At 38.1% G+C, this 15,330-nt stretch overlaps 2 protein-coding genes across 4 annotated transcripts; both read right to left on the minus strand.

Annotated features, from left to right (window-relative positions):
* Nucleotides 1-1,139: 1,139 nt before the first annotated feature.
* Nucleotides 1,140-7,941, minus strand: LOC148425415 (palmitoyltransferase ZDHHC11-like). Of its 3 annotated transcripts, none has more exons than XM_088409387.1 (11): nt 7,785-7,941; nt 6,039-6,257; nt 5,637-5,815; nt 4,398-4,499; nt 4,197-4,321; nt 3,932-4,087; nt 3,011-3,129; nt 2,889-2,938; nt 2,744-2,810; nt 2,094-2,169; nt 1,140-1,998 (listed from the first exon to the last, which is right to left on the minus strand). In XM_088409387.1, exons 2-11 carry the CDS (start codon nt 6,255-6,257, stop codon nt 1,856-1,858), a joined length of 1,236 nt encoding a protein of 411 aa, XP_088265513.1. In that variant the 5' UTR covers nt 7,785-7,941; the 3' UTR covers nt 1,140-1,855. The 3 variants fall into 3 exon arrangements, with proteins under 3 accessions (XP_088265513.1, XP_088265512.1, XP_088265511.1); XM_088409386.1 differs by having other exon boundaries at nt 2,744-2,807; nt 7,679-7,941; XM_088409385.1 differs by having other exon boundaries at nt 7,679-7,941.
* A 312-nt stretch (nt 7,942-8,253) lies between these two features.
* Nucleotides 8,254-15,311, minus strand: LOC148425416 (bromodomain-containing protein 9-like). Its single transcript, XM_088410676.1, has 17 exons — nt 15,169-15,311; nt 14,040-14,254; nt 13,830-13,955; nt 13,616-13,745; nt 13,484-13,541; nt 13,259-13,403; nt 13,043-13,153; nt 12,192-12,352; nt 11,977-12,109; nt 11,813-11,888; nt 9,992-10,087; nt 9,789-9,921; nt 9,576-9,687; nt 9,443-9,499; nt 9,263-9,368; nt 8,612-8,782; nt 8,254-8,542 (listed from the first exon to the last, which is right to left on the minus strand). The coding sequence occupies exons 1-17, from the start codon at nt 15,215-15,217 to the stop codon at nt 8,460-8,462; spliced, it is 1,962 nt and encodes a 653-aa protein (XP_088266802.1). The 5' UTR covers nt 15,218-15,311; the 3' UTR covers nt 8,254-8,459.
* Nucleotides 15,312-15,330: the final 19 nt, after the last annotated feature.

Consider the following 15,330-nt stretch of genomic DNA (forward strand, 5'->3'; position numbering starts at 1 on the left):
CTGAGATCTTTGTACGCTAGAAAAGCGCATATGTTTTGCTCTGCTGAGTGACTAAATGTTCAAGCAAACAACTGTGATCCAGTCAAATATCAAGTCATAAGCCATGTATTTTTATGAAATATTAATGTGAACTGGAAACATACGTTTAAGGTACACTGTACTTAGTTTTATTAATTAGTTAGTTCTATTAATATGTGACATTACTTTATAACATTATTTTTAAATGGGGACACTCCTGAATATTTCCTATTATTTACTGTGTTCTGTCAAAGACAATAGTTTGGGCAAGGTTAGCAGTTTTGCTTTTAGTCCACAAGGGGGCACAATTTATAAAGGGGAAGACTGGAATTTTCTGGCTCAAAAATGAAATCAATTATTTTCCCCCAGCCACTTTGTGTCACATTGGTTATTTACAGGCACTGATCAGTATATTATTGAAGCCTATGCTAAAGGGCCACCAAATGAGGTTTGCCAAAACATTTTACTTTAATGTAAATAAACAAAAATTAACACAAAAATGTTTAAAAAAAATTACAACAGTTGACTGCATAAACGCAGCAAGTTCTGGGACATTTCAGCAGTTTCAGCAGCTTGTTCGATGGATGCTCCACAGCTAATACGTACAATTTCGAGTGCCTGTTTTTGGTCTCCTAGAAAGCTGTGATAATGAGGCAGTGGGTGATTTTTTTGACTTTATATGGGAATTTTGATGGTGGCATTATTGTGTCTTTCATCGTGTACATTTTTAACAACTCGAGTGCTCGGGAGCAGCAGTTCTCAAAATGGCAAAAAATATATTCATTGATGAGTAGACACGGACGCGGTGAACCAAGGGTAACACTGGATGCATGTATTCCCCTACACCTTTTTGACCTGCTTTTAATGTGCTGATTTGTTCATTCATCACATTTTCACACCCTGATTTATTGCACTGGTTAGTGCTTATTCTGATCATACATTTTGTTGCCTATCAGTAGCATAATTACGTGTAGAAACCCTTCTTAGTTATGTGTGTACTTGTTGCAAACGCCTTAAAAATCCTATGTCCCGAACTGAACTTGTACAGTGTAGTTTGCCAAGCACTAAATTTAGAAATCCCCGCCACATGGGTTTCGATAAGAGAAAGTAAAAAGATCAAATGAGTGTTCCCGATTTTTTACTATTCATTGAAACGATGCTAATACAATGGACTAAACATACTGTAAGAGATGGCTGTACAATTTTCATCTCCGACTAGAATGTGTTGTGCCCTCCTTCTCAACACAATTTCTCAAATAGATGCTATTTGACCATACAAGGTTGTTGCTTTGGTCCAGTAGATAACATTACATGATTTAAGCGTGACTGCCCTGTACTTGGAACAGGTTTTGTTTGGAAAATAAATACAAGACCTTTCGATGCCCAAAAACATCTACTTGACTAAGATTAATGGCAGCCATGCTGCCATTGAAATCGGACAAGTCCATGACATGAAAAAAATAGTTGACATAATTCAACACGTCGATGATTTAAGCGTGACTGCTTTGTACTTGGAACAGGTTTCGTTTGGAAAATAAAGATCTGCAGATGCCCCAAAACATGTACTTGACTTAAGATTAATGGCAGAGACGCCGACATTGAAGTTGGACAACTGTACAAGTCCATAACACGAAAATCGTTGCCATAAATCAACATTAAAAAAAGCAAAGTGAGTAATGATGGAAAAAGGAGTGTCCGCTTTTAACAGGCTTCATGACTGGTATCCAAGTAGTGGTGTCATGTCGAGGATGTCCTCGTTAACACCAAATGGCTCCATGGTAACTCATTTTAACAAGGTGTCCCTGAGTGTAACATAATCCCAACGCACTGCCGACTGTTACGTGTCATCCGGAGTCATCACTAAGCTTCCGAGGGGATTCTGCACCTCGGGAATGCTCTCCACTGATTTGACGCTTTCACTCTGGAAGTCATCGCCAGTGCCAGGCTTCCAGCTTTTCGAGGTGCTCATATCTGTTTCTCCTTTTTTTGAATGTGAAGGAGCACAATTATTGATGATGACAGTTTGAAAAAGGCATGAATGAAAACGTCCACACTGATGGATGATAAATACGCACTCTCTTTTTCTGTAGAATTCCGTGTATCATGATGGAAGCTGTTTTCCTTTTCTGATGGTTTTTTGGTATTTTCCATCTAGATCAAAACAAAAGAAAAGGACAAATTTTGGGTGAGCATTTTAAAATGGAGTCAATTAAGCACACCAGTATCCACACTCACAAAAACCCCAAAAAAAAAAATCTGACATTTTATGACAAAAATCACACAATTACACTCTGCACGAATTACTCTATTGCCCTCTGGTGTGCACGTCTCAGCCTGATGGTGGCAGTAGGGTGATACAAATCCAGGCTAAAAATCCAGACTAAAGTACCAAAGTGAATTATAATCTAAGTAGGGAAGCACGATAGTTACCAGAACTCAATTTTATCGACCCTAAAATGGTAAATATGATGTGACTTGTATCTGATCAATATCAGGAAATTAGGTCACCCCAAATACACGTACATTGGTCTGGTTACCGTCTCAAGCTCTAGTGACGTGTCACCACACTTTCAACAAAATGTTATCCTTTTAGGCCGCAACAGGACATACGTTTAGTATTTAAAAATATGGTTCTCGGTATTGGAATGGAGAAGCACGAAATTACTGGGTACCCGAGAAAAAAAGAAATTATTGTGCATCCTTTAATCGAAGTATATTTTCTTACTTCAGTGCAGATAGGCTCTGACAGTCGGCTGGAAAGTGGTCCTTTATTATCAGACTTGCAAGTACTGCTGAAACACAGACCCCATTTAAAGAGACCCTTGGCAGTTTGTATTAGCACAAAAGGACCAATAGTATCTCGATGTTACCTTGCGCCATTAATATGGTTGTGCTCACAGTCCATAGAGCTCAATGGATTCTTAAGCATAGAAACATGTGTTAAAAAGTAACATAGAAATAGTAACAGAGGGGCCCTAGCAGCAATTGTCACCTGTGAGACCTTGCTTGTTATTTGCAGGTCGTGTGGAGTTCCCATTTCAGTGTCTCCGTTTTTGGCTTCTTTTTGACGCTGCAGCTTTATGTACTCATACGTGCTTAGTCCTTTACACACTGCAAAGATCACCATTAGGGAAAAGTCAATGGATGTCAAATAGTAAAAGAATATTTTTTGGCCTAAACCAATTATATTTTGCTACACCCCCATCAAAACTTTTTGCGGCCCCAACCCAGTCGACACGCTGACTAATTTTATGCTATAAGTTTATACAGGTTACACCTGAGTCTAAAACTGAAAAAATTAACAAAGTGCCTCAAAGTGTTTGAAAAATAAGATGAAAATTTTTATTTTATTGCAATTACACTTCATATGACAAAAACAAAGCCTTTTCCCAGGGGTTATCCATACACCCGCGGCATCACCTTGCGCCCCTCCCAGGGGGGCGACAATAAGTAATTGTAGCAATAAACAACTTGTCATAATTTTGGAAGTTGCCTAAAATAATAAAATTGCCTTTTAAGATTCGCTAATGCTAGGGAAACCCGAATATATTAAGAAATCATTTTAAGCCAATTTATGCTGTCCCCTACTGGTTGGAAGCATGACAAGCTTCTTGCTAGCAAGCTCTTGTAGCAGCTGACAACGTGTCATAATTTTGGCTGAATTACAAGTTGCCTAATATAATAGAATTGCCTTTTAACATTCGCTAATGCTAGGGAAACCCGAATAAATTGAGAAAATGCTTTTAAAATAATTTATGCTGCCCCCTACTGGTTTCAAGCATGACCAGCACCTTGCAACAAGCTTGTTTAGCAACAAAAATCTACGTTTAGTGAGAGCAAAACCATACAAGTTACATTGAAAAAAAATATATTTTGGACCATTATTTTTATTATTTGGAGCTATGTGACTTACACAGGTAGAAATGGAAACAGAGCAGGTGCCAGAGAAGCAGCAGGCACATCAGACTCAGCATGGCGGTAACAAAGGCCACTATTAGGAGACCGGCTGAACTAGTTTTTATGGGTGCTGATGGTAAAAACACAAGCCAGGTGTCATTTGCCAGCCCACCTGCAAAAAGGTGAAAACATACACACACACACACACTTGGATTGGTTTGGATGAAGAATTATCATAACAAGCATGAGTTTGTCCCCTATGCAATAGGATGACGACTCACCATGGAACTGTGGGTTGGTCCGTAGAATGTTTGGATCAAGATAGTGTTGGATGAATATAAACAAGATGACGGCAACGAGCAGGCCCGCGCCGATTGCTGCAGAGGTCACGGCTGCAAAGAAGTACCTAAAACACAGGTGAACTCATGCTTAAATTGTACTGATAAGCACCTCAGGGATTATTACCGAGTCTCTGGTCTTACCTGTAGTTTCTGCCGCCCACACAGTTGTTTAGCCATTTGCAGTGGTGATCAAAATCAGACACACACTTGTTGCAAATGCTACAATGTTTCACTTTAGGCCCACTGAGGAAAGAGAAAAATTTAAGACATTTAGAAACGAAGACTTAAAAATCACAGAATCTGCAGGGCAGCAGTAAGTTCTCGAACTGTTCTCCACTGTTTCAGCACAAAGTAAAAACAAAATGCTGGTCTTTATGTCACTGAAAACATCTGGTTTCTTAAATGATCAGTTTCATAATGATGGCAGGGTTGACACATGGGGTGGGAATCTTTGTTTCACGATTTGATGTGGAGTACAATTTTTGGATCTCGGATTAGATTCCGAATCGATTATGGATTCAAAATGATTTTGATTCAATTCAATAAAAATGATTTCTGGTTCAATCTATAGATGTAGAACGAATCATACTAAGTTTTGATTTGTAGGGAACATGTCTCTTTCCACAAAAACAGTATGTGGACAACTGCTACTCTTTAAAGATAGCTATAAATTTTTATTTTATAAAATGAAACAAAAACAAAATGGATATGTATAATAAAAAATGTAGAATATATGTGGTCCTTTCAAAGAAATTTGCAGTGCCATAATGTGAAAATGTCTTGCACAAATGACATAAATATTCCTCAGTACATTTATGACAAACAAAAGATATGAAATTAAACTTTTTCAAGTGAGCAGCTACGTTGAGAATATGGGCGAGCAAAGCATGAAACGTGTTTGGGAGTTAGGGTTGGTTACCCTATTTGCTGCCACTGACAGAACATGAAAACCTGGCAACTACCATTACCTATGTGGTATCGATGCAAAGCTCCCCATCTCTGCTTTCAGAATCCATTAAATTTTGTTGTTAGTACAAAGGGTTTAGGAGTTACAGGGATTTGAAAAACAACTAATGTGTATTACGTGTATGTGTGTGTGTGTATGTGTGTATGTATGTATGTATGTACGTACGTATATATATATATATATATATATATATATATATATATATATATATATATATATATATATATATATATATATATATATATATATATATATATTCCTGTTTCCTTTAATTTCCTTTAATTCACAGTAAATTAGAAACCCAATTCTTATGTGAATTGATTTTTTGGCACACCGTTGCATTGTGATCATGTTTATAAAACAATAAAAACAAACACACAGCTTCAAATTTTGTGAAAGGCTGGCATACATACACCTTGACTTCACACAGGTAACAGTGCAAGTCCTGGATAACATGAAGGTGTACTGTGCGGTCAAACAGTGGCAATGGGCCGGTATAACTCTTTTTGGCCCTCACGGTGGCATCGGCCGGATCTATGCTGACGGCAGCAACGTGGCTGAGCAAGTGCACAAGAAAGGCCAAACCCGTAAACTAGATGGCGCTAGGGTTAAGGAAAAGTGCACCAAGAAGACAAAAACAGTTCTGTTCCTACTCTATTCAGTTTTCATAGAGTCTGACACAAGCAGGGATTTATGTCTGCAACAGAAGGTCATAGAAAGCCCCCCACACAAGAAAAACCTTGTTTGGCGGTGAACTCTAATTTGTGAGACAAGCAGAGGGCCAGCTGGGCGTCTGCTGGGAGAGTTAAGGATACGGTGTAGAGCACGTGGTTCCAAGGCAGAGGTAGGAGAGGAATGAACATGCCAAAGGCCACTACGGCGAGGTAGTTGTACATCAGCCATGCGATGACTTGGAAGATCTGGGGGGGCCAGGTCCAACCGTTGACCCGAGGGGTCTTGGACGAGACCAGCTCGTTTTGGCTGCTGCTGTGCATGGGGGCCGTGCGGCTCACCTTCCCACTTAGGACGCTCATCTAGTAGACACAAATCATTAGACGGTGAGGTCTACATGCCCTCATTGGAATATGCAAGCAAACAAATGACATGACCAACCAGAACCTTGAAAGTAACATTTGCTTTTGAAACCCAGGATTGATGTAACAGAACCCAAAGTTGCATTCATGTTTAACAATTCACATAATCTCAAACAAAAAGAAATGTAATTCTATGTTTATTCAAAATTTAATTCTTTAATACTCGAAATTTATTCTTGGGAGGATTTGCCGTTATTACAGTTCAATACATATTTATATTCTTGGATTTCTTTTAATCTGACTAATTTTAAGTACTGGTAATTATAGGGTAATATATTTAAAATATTTTGATTAATTTGTGCATCGTATATTTCTAGAAAACATGATAATGCCATTATGATTGCGATTTATGTAATCATTAAATACAGTAATTAATACTTCATTATGTAGCTTAGAACATAATTAATACACTAACATTAAATAAATTTGATATATTGATTGCTAGATAAATTGTTAATTTAGAAATGCAAATACAATTATAAATATATATATACTGTATATATATATATATACATATATATACTGTATATATATATATATATATATATATATATATATATATATATATATATATATATATATATATATATATATATACTATGTATTAATTTATTTAAAAACAGAGACAATAATGCAAATGATACAATGCAACAATCTAAAAAAATAATTTTGACTCGACTGCGTAATAAATTATTATTTTACCCCACTTAAAGAGATCATTGTTTATTCTTATACTTCTATTCTGTCATTTTAATATTAACTTGAAAGCCCTTGGGGAAAAAAAAAGATCAAATGTAAATCGGCATTACAAATGTGGTTATCACATCAATCAACTAATGTTGACAAAACATCGGCAGTGTTGGACGGTGACTAAATAAAAACATAAAATAGAAAACCATTTACCAAAAATGTATATCAGATTATTAATAATAAAGCGAATTCATTGTGAAACCTATACTGGTTATTGTACAAAATGCCTTACACAGAATTGCCTTTCTTATCTGTCTTCTAATTTTGGTCACAAGAATCACATTTTTCTTGACACAAATACCACTGTGAAAGCCTTCAAGCCAACCGTGGTTATGGAGTTAGAAAATGTTCAAAGACTCTACATCCCTTTTTGGGGTCATCTGACTCATGTTTTCCTTTGGGCCTTTCATGCTGACACAGGATTTTGATGTACGTATGTTTTAAGCGATGATTGACTTGCTCATTTTAAGACTCGAAGACCTAAACGCTGTTTGATCACCACTTTTGCAACATCAAATGACAAAGAAAATACGACTTTACCTTGATTGCATACAAATGATCTAATGCGGGTTCAAATGTGTATTTCGAACAATGCGTTGAGAAGGACTTACTTTCGTCGATGCGTTCATTGCAACCTCCTATTCATCGATTTTAAGATCAAAACAATGAACACGATGAATCCCGGCGAGGGGGTTCATTTTTTGAGGCAAAACTCACGTCACGCTAGAAGCCGCCGCTAAACCAAGGCAACATGGAGAAACGTGAAAACAGATGAGATAAAAGCGCCTCTGCTGACGCTAACTTGGTCTCAGACGAAGCGAAAGATGTTGCAAGAAGTTGAAGCAGTTTGCTCCGCGGCTCTCGGCTGCGCCATGGCAACTGCTGCGCATGCGCATTCATGTCGAGCCTCCACCCGTGTAGCGTTCTTGTTCGTCACAGCCACAGCCCACATTGTTTTGTTGATACGCCCCCAAACTAGAGAAAATCAGTATATATATATATATATATATATATATATATATATATATATATATATATATATATATATATATATATATATATATATATATATATATGTATACAGTATCTTTTTTTTACTTTTTTTTTTTTTTTTTTTTACAAAAAATCTGTCAAAAAGTGTTCTACATTTATAAACTGATTATGATGCAGAATATGAAGCGGCAAATTGTGTATAAATACAGGTGCAAGCATTTATTTTTCCTGTTGCACTCATACAAAAAATAATACAAATAATCAAACAAAAAATACAAATAATCATACAAATAATCAACAAACAGTCTGTACAAATAACATTCATCCTTGAATCGAGGTCACAGGCTTGTTGCCACGGTATCGGAACAGTCGATGCAGATGGAAAATGAAATAATGGAGTCAGTTATTGGCTGGGCTCTCTGGCTCAGGAGACTGCAGGAACTCGTAGGGGTCGTGAACCATCTCGGACTGTGACGGGCTCCCTATTGATCAAACAAAACTATTTAGTTGAGAGTTGAGACAATGCAATACCGTCAAGTCAGCAAGTCTACCCAAGTGGTGCTGATCCCTCTCGGACGCATTGGAAAGCGACGATAGGTTGGACGAGGGCCTGGAGCCAACTCTGTCCACCTGAGCCTCCTGAAATTCCTGTAGAAGTTTATCAGCGTCATCAAAGTGCTGCTGGCCCTCTTCGTTTGCAGGCTCCTTCTTCACACCTTTACCTGGCAAATATAGTTTTGGAGAAATGAACTCAGAAATGTTGTTTTCGGGTAAAATGAGACGCAAACATAACAGCAATGTTAGACCATATTATTGCAGGCCAGCATGATTTCAAACTTTTTTGACTGTTTCTGTGTACTGGATCTGACAGGCATTAACTACCTATCCTCAACTTTTTTTCTGAAAAACTCACATCAAAATATGCCACAAAATAGTCGGCAAAGACCTGTCTAAATACGAAAGGTTTGTACTTCTGATTTGTGTCAAAGAGTATGTAAATTGAAGTTATAAATTTTGATTGAGAGACAAGCTTTGTATTCTGCGGAGAGGCTAAGGGGAGCCCTGATTTTTCAGTCGACAGCCACTTTTAAGCGACATGTCTCGCTACAAATGAAGAGTGCGAAGAATTTAAATGCCGTTTTACATGAGCTGGATCAAGCGTGCAATAGTAAAAGCGGCTGCTGGGAACGTGGGCAATATACCTAATGTGTTGAGCATGGATATATCAAGAGACATGTCAGGGTAGTTTTTCAACGACATAAAGTCCAACACTGAACTGCTCTCTCCCAGACCGCCGCCATCCACCATCTAAACACAAAAACAACTTCAGTCAGATCATACATGGCCATGTTCGACTTAAACGTAGCCCACATGCAGCCCACCTGCAAATCGCAGAGGCCTGTCTTGGATTCGTCAGGTTTCAGCATCATGTTTCTCTTCTGAGAAATAAGTCTCGGGGTTCACAACTGAGTGACGCGTACCGATCGATATGTGACAACGGAGCCAGCCGCTTACCTGTCGGATCTGATTGGCGGCTTTCGTGTGATCGCCTCCTGTCATCTTATCTAGAATTCCATCGACCAAACGTTTGGTGGCACTTCCACAGCCCTTTACAAATTCCAGTATGCTGAGTTGGGGAAAAAAAAATTGCACGCAAACTGATAATGGCGAAACTTTTATCACTAAGCGTCAATATCCTCCAATAGTTAAAACTCTCTCCAACGCTACCTGAGAGCGCATTGTACCCCCGTTTCATCTCCATAAGCCGAGCACAGCAAGTCCGACTCATCGGGTAACAGGTCCGGAAAGACCGAGTTCTTTTGAAGGCTCTGCACGTTGTAGGCACTGCTCAGGAAAGTCACTGCAAAGCAAGGACAGGATTAAGTAGTCGTAAAGAAATTCAAGAGCGAGCGTTTGAATATGTACTGTACCTTTGTGTCTCCTGTCGTCTTTGAAGCCCAGCGTTGTTAATCCAGGAAGAAGTTTATTTGACAGTGAACTCAAATCCACTTTGTGTGTCTCCTCTTCTGCAAAAGTGAAAGCAAAGGTGGGTCTTATTTTCCTGAATTTGAAAAATACATTGTTCCAAAATTGTCCTTGTGCTAACATATCCAACGTTCCCCTAAATAATGTATAAAAGGTATATTTTAATCTTTTATTCAATTTTTTTTCAGGATGAAGAATGACATTTACGAGCAATGAAAAGGCCTTTTGTATGCTAGAAATCTGTGACAACATAGTCAAATACTTGTTATTTTAAAGAAAATTAAACAAATACACCAATAGGAGATTTGGATGAGGCAAAAAAAAAAATACAAGGAAAAGGCAAAATAAAAATGTATATTCTGTCATGACTCGTAAATTCCAAAGCCGTTTGAATGTTTTTTTTTTTGTTGGTATTTTTATTTTTCAACTTAAAGCTGCAGTATGTTATATTTCAAGGGGTACAGCACGTGCACTATGCCGTCTCAGAGAGACCATACTTTGCAAGCCTATGCCAAGTGAGCAAGAGAGCCAGAGAATACGAATACAATTCGCCATTGGTTTCGGTGCACAAAAGCACGGACACTTCAAAAATTGGAATTTTTTTTTGTCAAAACCAGTAGAGCCAGAGGTGATCAGGATGCCAACGACTGATGCAAGTGCTGCACAATATGGACTCTATAGTGAAAAGTCAACACTAACCACAGTTTTTGTAAACGCAAAGAAATGTATAGTGATCCAGGTAGATGAGAATGAACAAGAACACGGCGCACAGAGCAGGCTGTTCGCGACACAAAAAAACACATATACAAGCCACTTTCCAGGCCGTTTTTCAAAGATAAATTCTTATTGTATCGTGATGTCTTTGCTGGCCTTTTCTTTTGTGTCGTTGGAGCATGTTGTGATATTCTCTTGCATGGAGCAGAATCTCCCCTGCCACCCTTTGTTGTCTTCCCTCTCCTTCTCTTATTTACTAGTCATACAAACCTTCTTTTTCCTCTTTTTACGTTTTTTGTGATTGACATACAAATGAGAAACCTGTGCATTCAAAGCAACATCCAAAACAGAACTTGAATTATGTTTATGAAATTCTCCTTCTTCGCTTTTTGTAGCTAAAAAAGAACCATGACATCCTCCGTCCGAGCAGCACTCCCCTTGTAATATAATTAGCGATTGATTGACCTATGATTACACTAAAAAATGGTAAATGTGATGGAACACATTTATTTGCATGTTAGTGAACTATATAGTGAGGTTTTAAAATCAACAACTCACTCAATTTTACACACTGTACCTTTAAGCCAATGTTTGCTTAGAGCAGCGGTTCTCAAATGGAGGTACGTGTTGGCGAGGGATTCTGCAGGTTAGGAAATCTAATGTAATGCGTTTTAATGCTATGACAGGAAAAGACCCAACGTTATTTTCAAATTAAGAGCAAATTAAGGAAACATGAACCTGCTTTTTGATAAATATAGTGACTCCTTTGTAAAATGTTGTATGCTTTTATTTGGTTAAGGTTTCCATTTAAGCATTTATGCATTTAAGCACAAAACACTGTTAAGTAAATTTTTCTCACCCGAAAATGCTTATCACTGGTTTGGGCATAGTAAAACTTTTTTTTTACAGGGGGTACATATTAAAAAAAGAAGTTGAGAACCACTGGGCTAGAACATTTAGTAATTAAAATATCCATGTTTTAAAATATGTCCAATTTTTGGAATCACCCTTTATAACGAGAATGTGGGTGAAGAAAACATGCGATGCCAAACCTTCTGCATCGGGATCCAGCTGATTGACGACAGTGTACACAAGAGATGTGTCGGACTCTTTCTGCAAGTAGCCTATCTAAAAGCAAAGAGCAGACCGTTGTCAGTGTAAATAGTGCTGATGTACTGGGAACATGATGAAACCGTGATCATGGAAAGTACAATACCTTGGAGTTTGGCATGTATCTGTTGATGCGATCTCGTGCTTCGTCAGCTGAATGTTCCACCAGGGCAAGAACGTGTTCCTCTGCTGTGCTGTCAGTAAGGCTGCAGGCGTTTCCCTCTGGCTCGAAAAGGTAGCTGCAATCAGAAAGGCCATGAGTTTTAATTCCTCCACCAGCAAACAATATGTTGTAAACATGAATTGAGAAAACTAATTTACTTCATGTCTTTGACGGGTTGTTTCTTTGACTTTTTGGCTGATTCCACTGGCATAGGAATGATCTCCGTTGGAGGTATGTCAGCCGCAAGTTCTTCGTCTCCCAAAATTGCTGCCATGTCCTGCATGAAAGACATGCTGCGCTTCAAAACCAGCAGGCGATCCTGACAAGACAAAATTGGAAACATTTAACATCACATCCATGTATACAGTATAGTACATTTACATGTATGGTGAAGTACATGACTGTGGGTGAAATCTCAGCATGAACTAAAATGCACTATAACATTTATAGCTGATTTTAATTTGACCTATAAAGTTTTGAATGCAAATATCCAACGAGTTATATGAGTTGAATGGCAAATTCATATTGGGCTAAAGAGACTAAAAGAGTAACTAGACGTAAAAATCCATTTGAGAATTTACAGAGGGGAAAAAAAATGTCATTGGGTTCTTTGTTATAATATCTGACAATGTGCGTTATTAAAGTCTGATATAATTGTCAATCATGAGTTCTCGCCATTTTAATTTCAACATATAAAATTATTTTTAGCATACTCCAGGATGTTTAGGATTCATAAAAAATAACATTTATAACTGAAATGCAGAGGTAAAATTTGAAGAATTTACATGAATTTACATTTTTATTTTTTCGTCCCCCCCAAAATGTAAACTCACGGTCTATGCACTGTATAAGGCACACCACATTAAAAGGCGCACCGTCAACCTTCTTGATACATATGTCTCCTTTTAGAGTTGGCCGGGCTTAATTTGGGACTATATTGTGCCGTCTCGATATCCATAATTTAGTCCCTTTCAGTTACCTAATACTATACCATGAAGCTCATTATTACCTTGCTCATCATTTTAAAACCAGTATGGAGAAGTTTCTTGGCCGCCTTATAGTAGACAGTCTCCGGGCGGTTGTAAACCATTGCATTGTCACACATCAGTTTAAAGTCCGCCTAAAGAACACAGTGAATTCAGGCAGGCAGAACATCAAACAACCTTCCAATTTGCTACTTTTTGTCCAAGTGATCATTTTTGACTGGTGCAAAGCCTTATCTCACCTTGAATTCTGTCACTGTATTGTACTCATTGTTTGTAATCTTGTCTTTCATGGTGCTGAAGTCCATTGGGTGTTTGATGATCACTGAGTAATTGGGCGCAATGGCGTCTGTTACTGGGAAGGCAAAGAAACCATGGGCATCTTTTCTGTGATGACAAGAGATAAACACTGTGGTTAGAGCAGTCTTTCTGAGACTAGTTGGACTCATTCTCTACTTTGCACTCACCTCTGCAGCTGACGCAGGAAGTGCTCAAGTAATAGCTGCCGGGGAGTGGATTCATTCTCTGTATTGGGGGTAATCAATGAAAATATTGCAACTTTGATTTTGTTAATGATAACAATAGAAGCTTATTCTTACCATGCTGTGTCCGACATGCTCGCACGGGCCTTTCTCCTTGGTGCTCTACTTCAACCTTCACACTAGGGTGAAATTCCTCAAATTCAGGCTCACTCTCAAACTTTTCCTTCTTCCTTTTCTTCTCTTCTGGCTGATTGATAAGATTGTTTGTGATGATCATATTCAAAACACAATCTCAAACTCACCCATGTAGGCTTTATTTTGCATTCCTCACCTCTACTTTGATATTCATAGTTTTAGATATCGTGAAAGGTTCGACAGGCACCCCAGTGCTGACTGCAGCCGCAGGTGCTGCCTCAGACTCATTCTGCTCTCGCTCCCTTTTCTTCCTCTTTTCCTCCTGTCGGATAATAGACAAGGTGCTATTTGAGCAAAAAAAAAAACTGTCTTTAACAGTGAAATGTAGTCATCTCATTAACCCGACCTTCCGTCGTTTTCTCTCTTCGTCGTCCACATATTTGTCCTTATCCTTTTCGGACTTTTTCTTTTTCTTCTTCTTTTTCTCTTTGTGGCGCTCATGGTCTGATCTGTCATCATAGTAGCTGGAGTCATGGCCCGAGCCCGAGAGTTCTGTCACTTCACTGCCTCCAACTTTCAGAACAAGTTTTAGTGGTTTTTCCAATGCCTTGTCCTCATAGTCTAGGGGAAAAAAAGTACGACCAAATGTAAAAGCAAGTTGAAAAAAACGTTTTCACTTGCTCAGCCAGTGACTTGTGGATCTATATCCTAAAATGTTGTGTAAAAGCTCATGCTTTTTATATGATGCAGTTTTAAATTAAAACTGTGCCAAAACATATCAAATGAGCTACTTGCTGTGTCTCCCTCTGTTGGGACAACATTTATAAGACAAAAAAAAATCCCCAAAAATGTGTCACAAAAGAGAATTTAAAATCCAAACTACGAGGTTTCCTTCTATTTCCCAACCAAAAACTGTCAGATAATCAGGCATTGTGAGGAGGTTCGCTGTCATAGCGACGCATAGTTAACCCTCCCCTCTTATTGCACATTGAATCAAGCAATCTCAACTTCGTATACATTTTACTGTAGTTTGTTATTCGAAATACAGGTGGCACACTTTGTACAATTCATTGATTTATAGTTCTTCCACTGAGATTTGCATTTCTTTCTTTATTATTAATTACGTGTTACTACGAATCAAAGGTTTTGAATAAACTAACTGATGGTACACAACTGGGAATGAGATTTATAGCATGTTTAGTCAAAATACAAGGCTTACGAAAATGCACCACAAAGGTAGACAAACCTAGAGTGTACGTGTGGTTGAAATACTGCACAGCACGTAAATAAAACTGACTACCACGAAGTCAAATCGCATGCTACTTATAAAAGTGTCTGCTATGCAATCAACAAAACAGCTTTTGTGCAGTTATGCGTTAGATGTTCACATTAAAAACTTGTATATTATCTGCTGTACGAATGAAAACAAACGAGATTCGCTGCCATTGATAGCAAGTAGATCTAGCACAAAGATTGCAACAATAACAGACACTAACTGTCGTTAACTGGCAAAATGTGTCACAACATTCGATTACCATCAACGGTTCTCCACTCCGGTTTATGTTTTTTATGTTTCTTTCCCATTTCGCAATGATTACACCTAAAATGTAGGTTTAATCAGACTGTTCAGCAGGCGTTCACGTTAGCATTTGCTTTAGCATGAACACAATCGCTAACCGGAAGTGACTGAATACGAA

Source organism: Hippichthys cyanospilos, chromosome 3 (genome assembly GCF_059441005.1).
Source record: "Hippichthys cyanospilos isolate Australia breed blue-spotted pipefish chromosome 3, RoL_Hcya_1.0, whole genome shotgun sequence".
Lineage (NCBI taxonomy): Eukaryota > Metazoa > Chordata > Actinopteri > Syngnathiformes > Syngnathidae > Hippichthys > Hippichthys cyanospilos.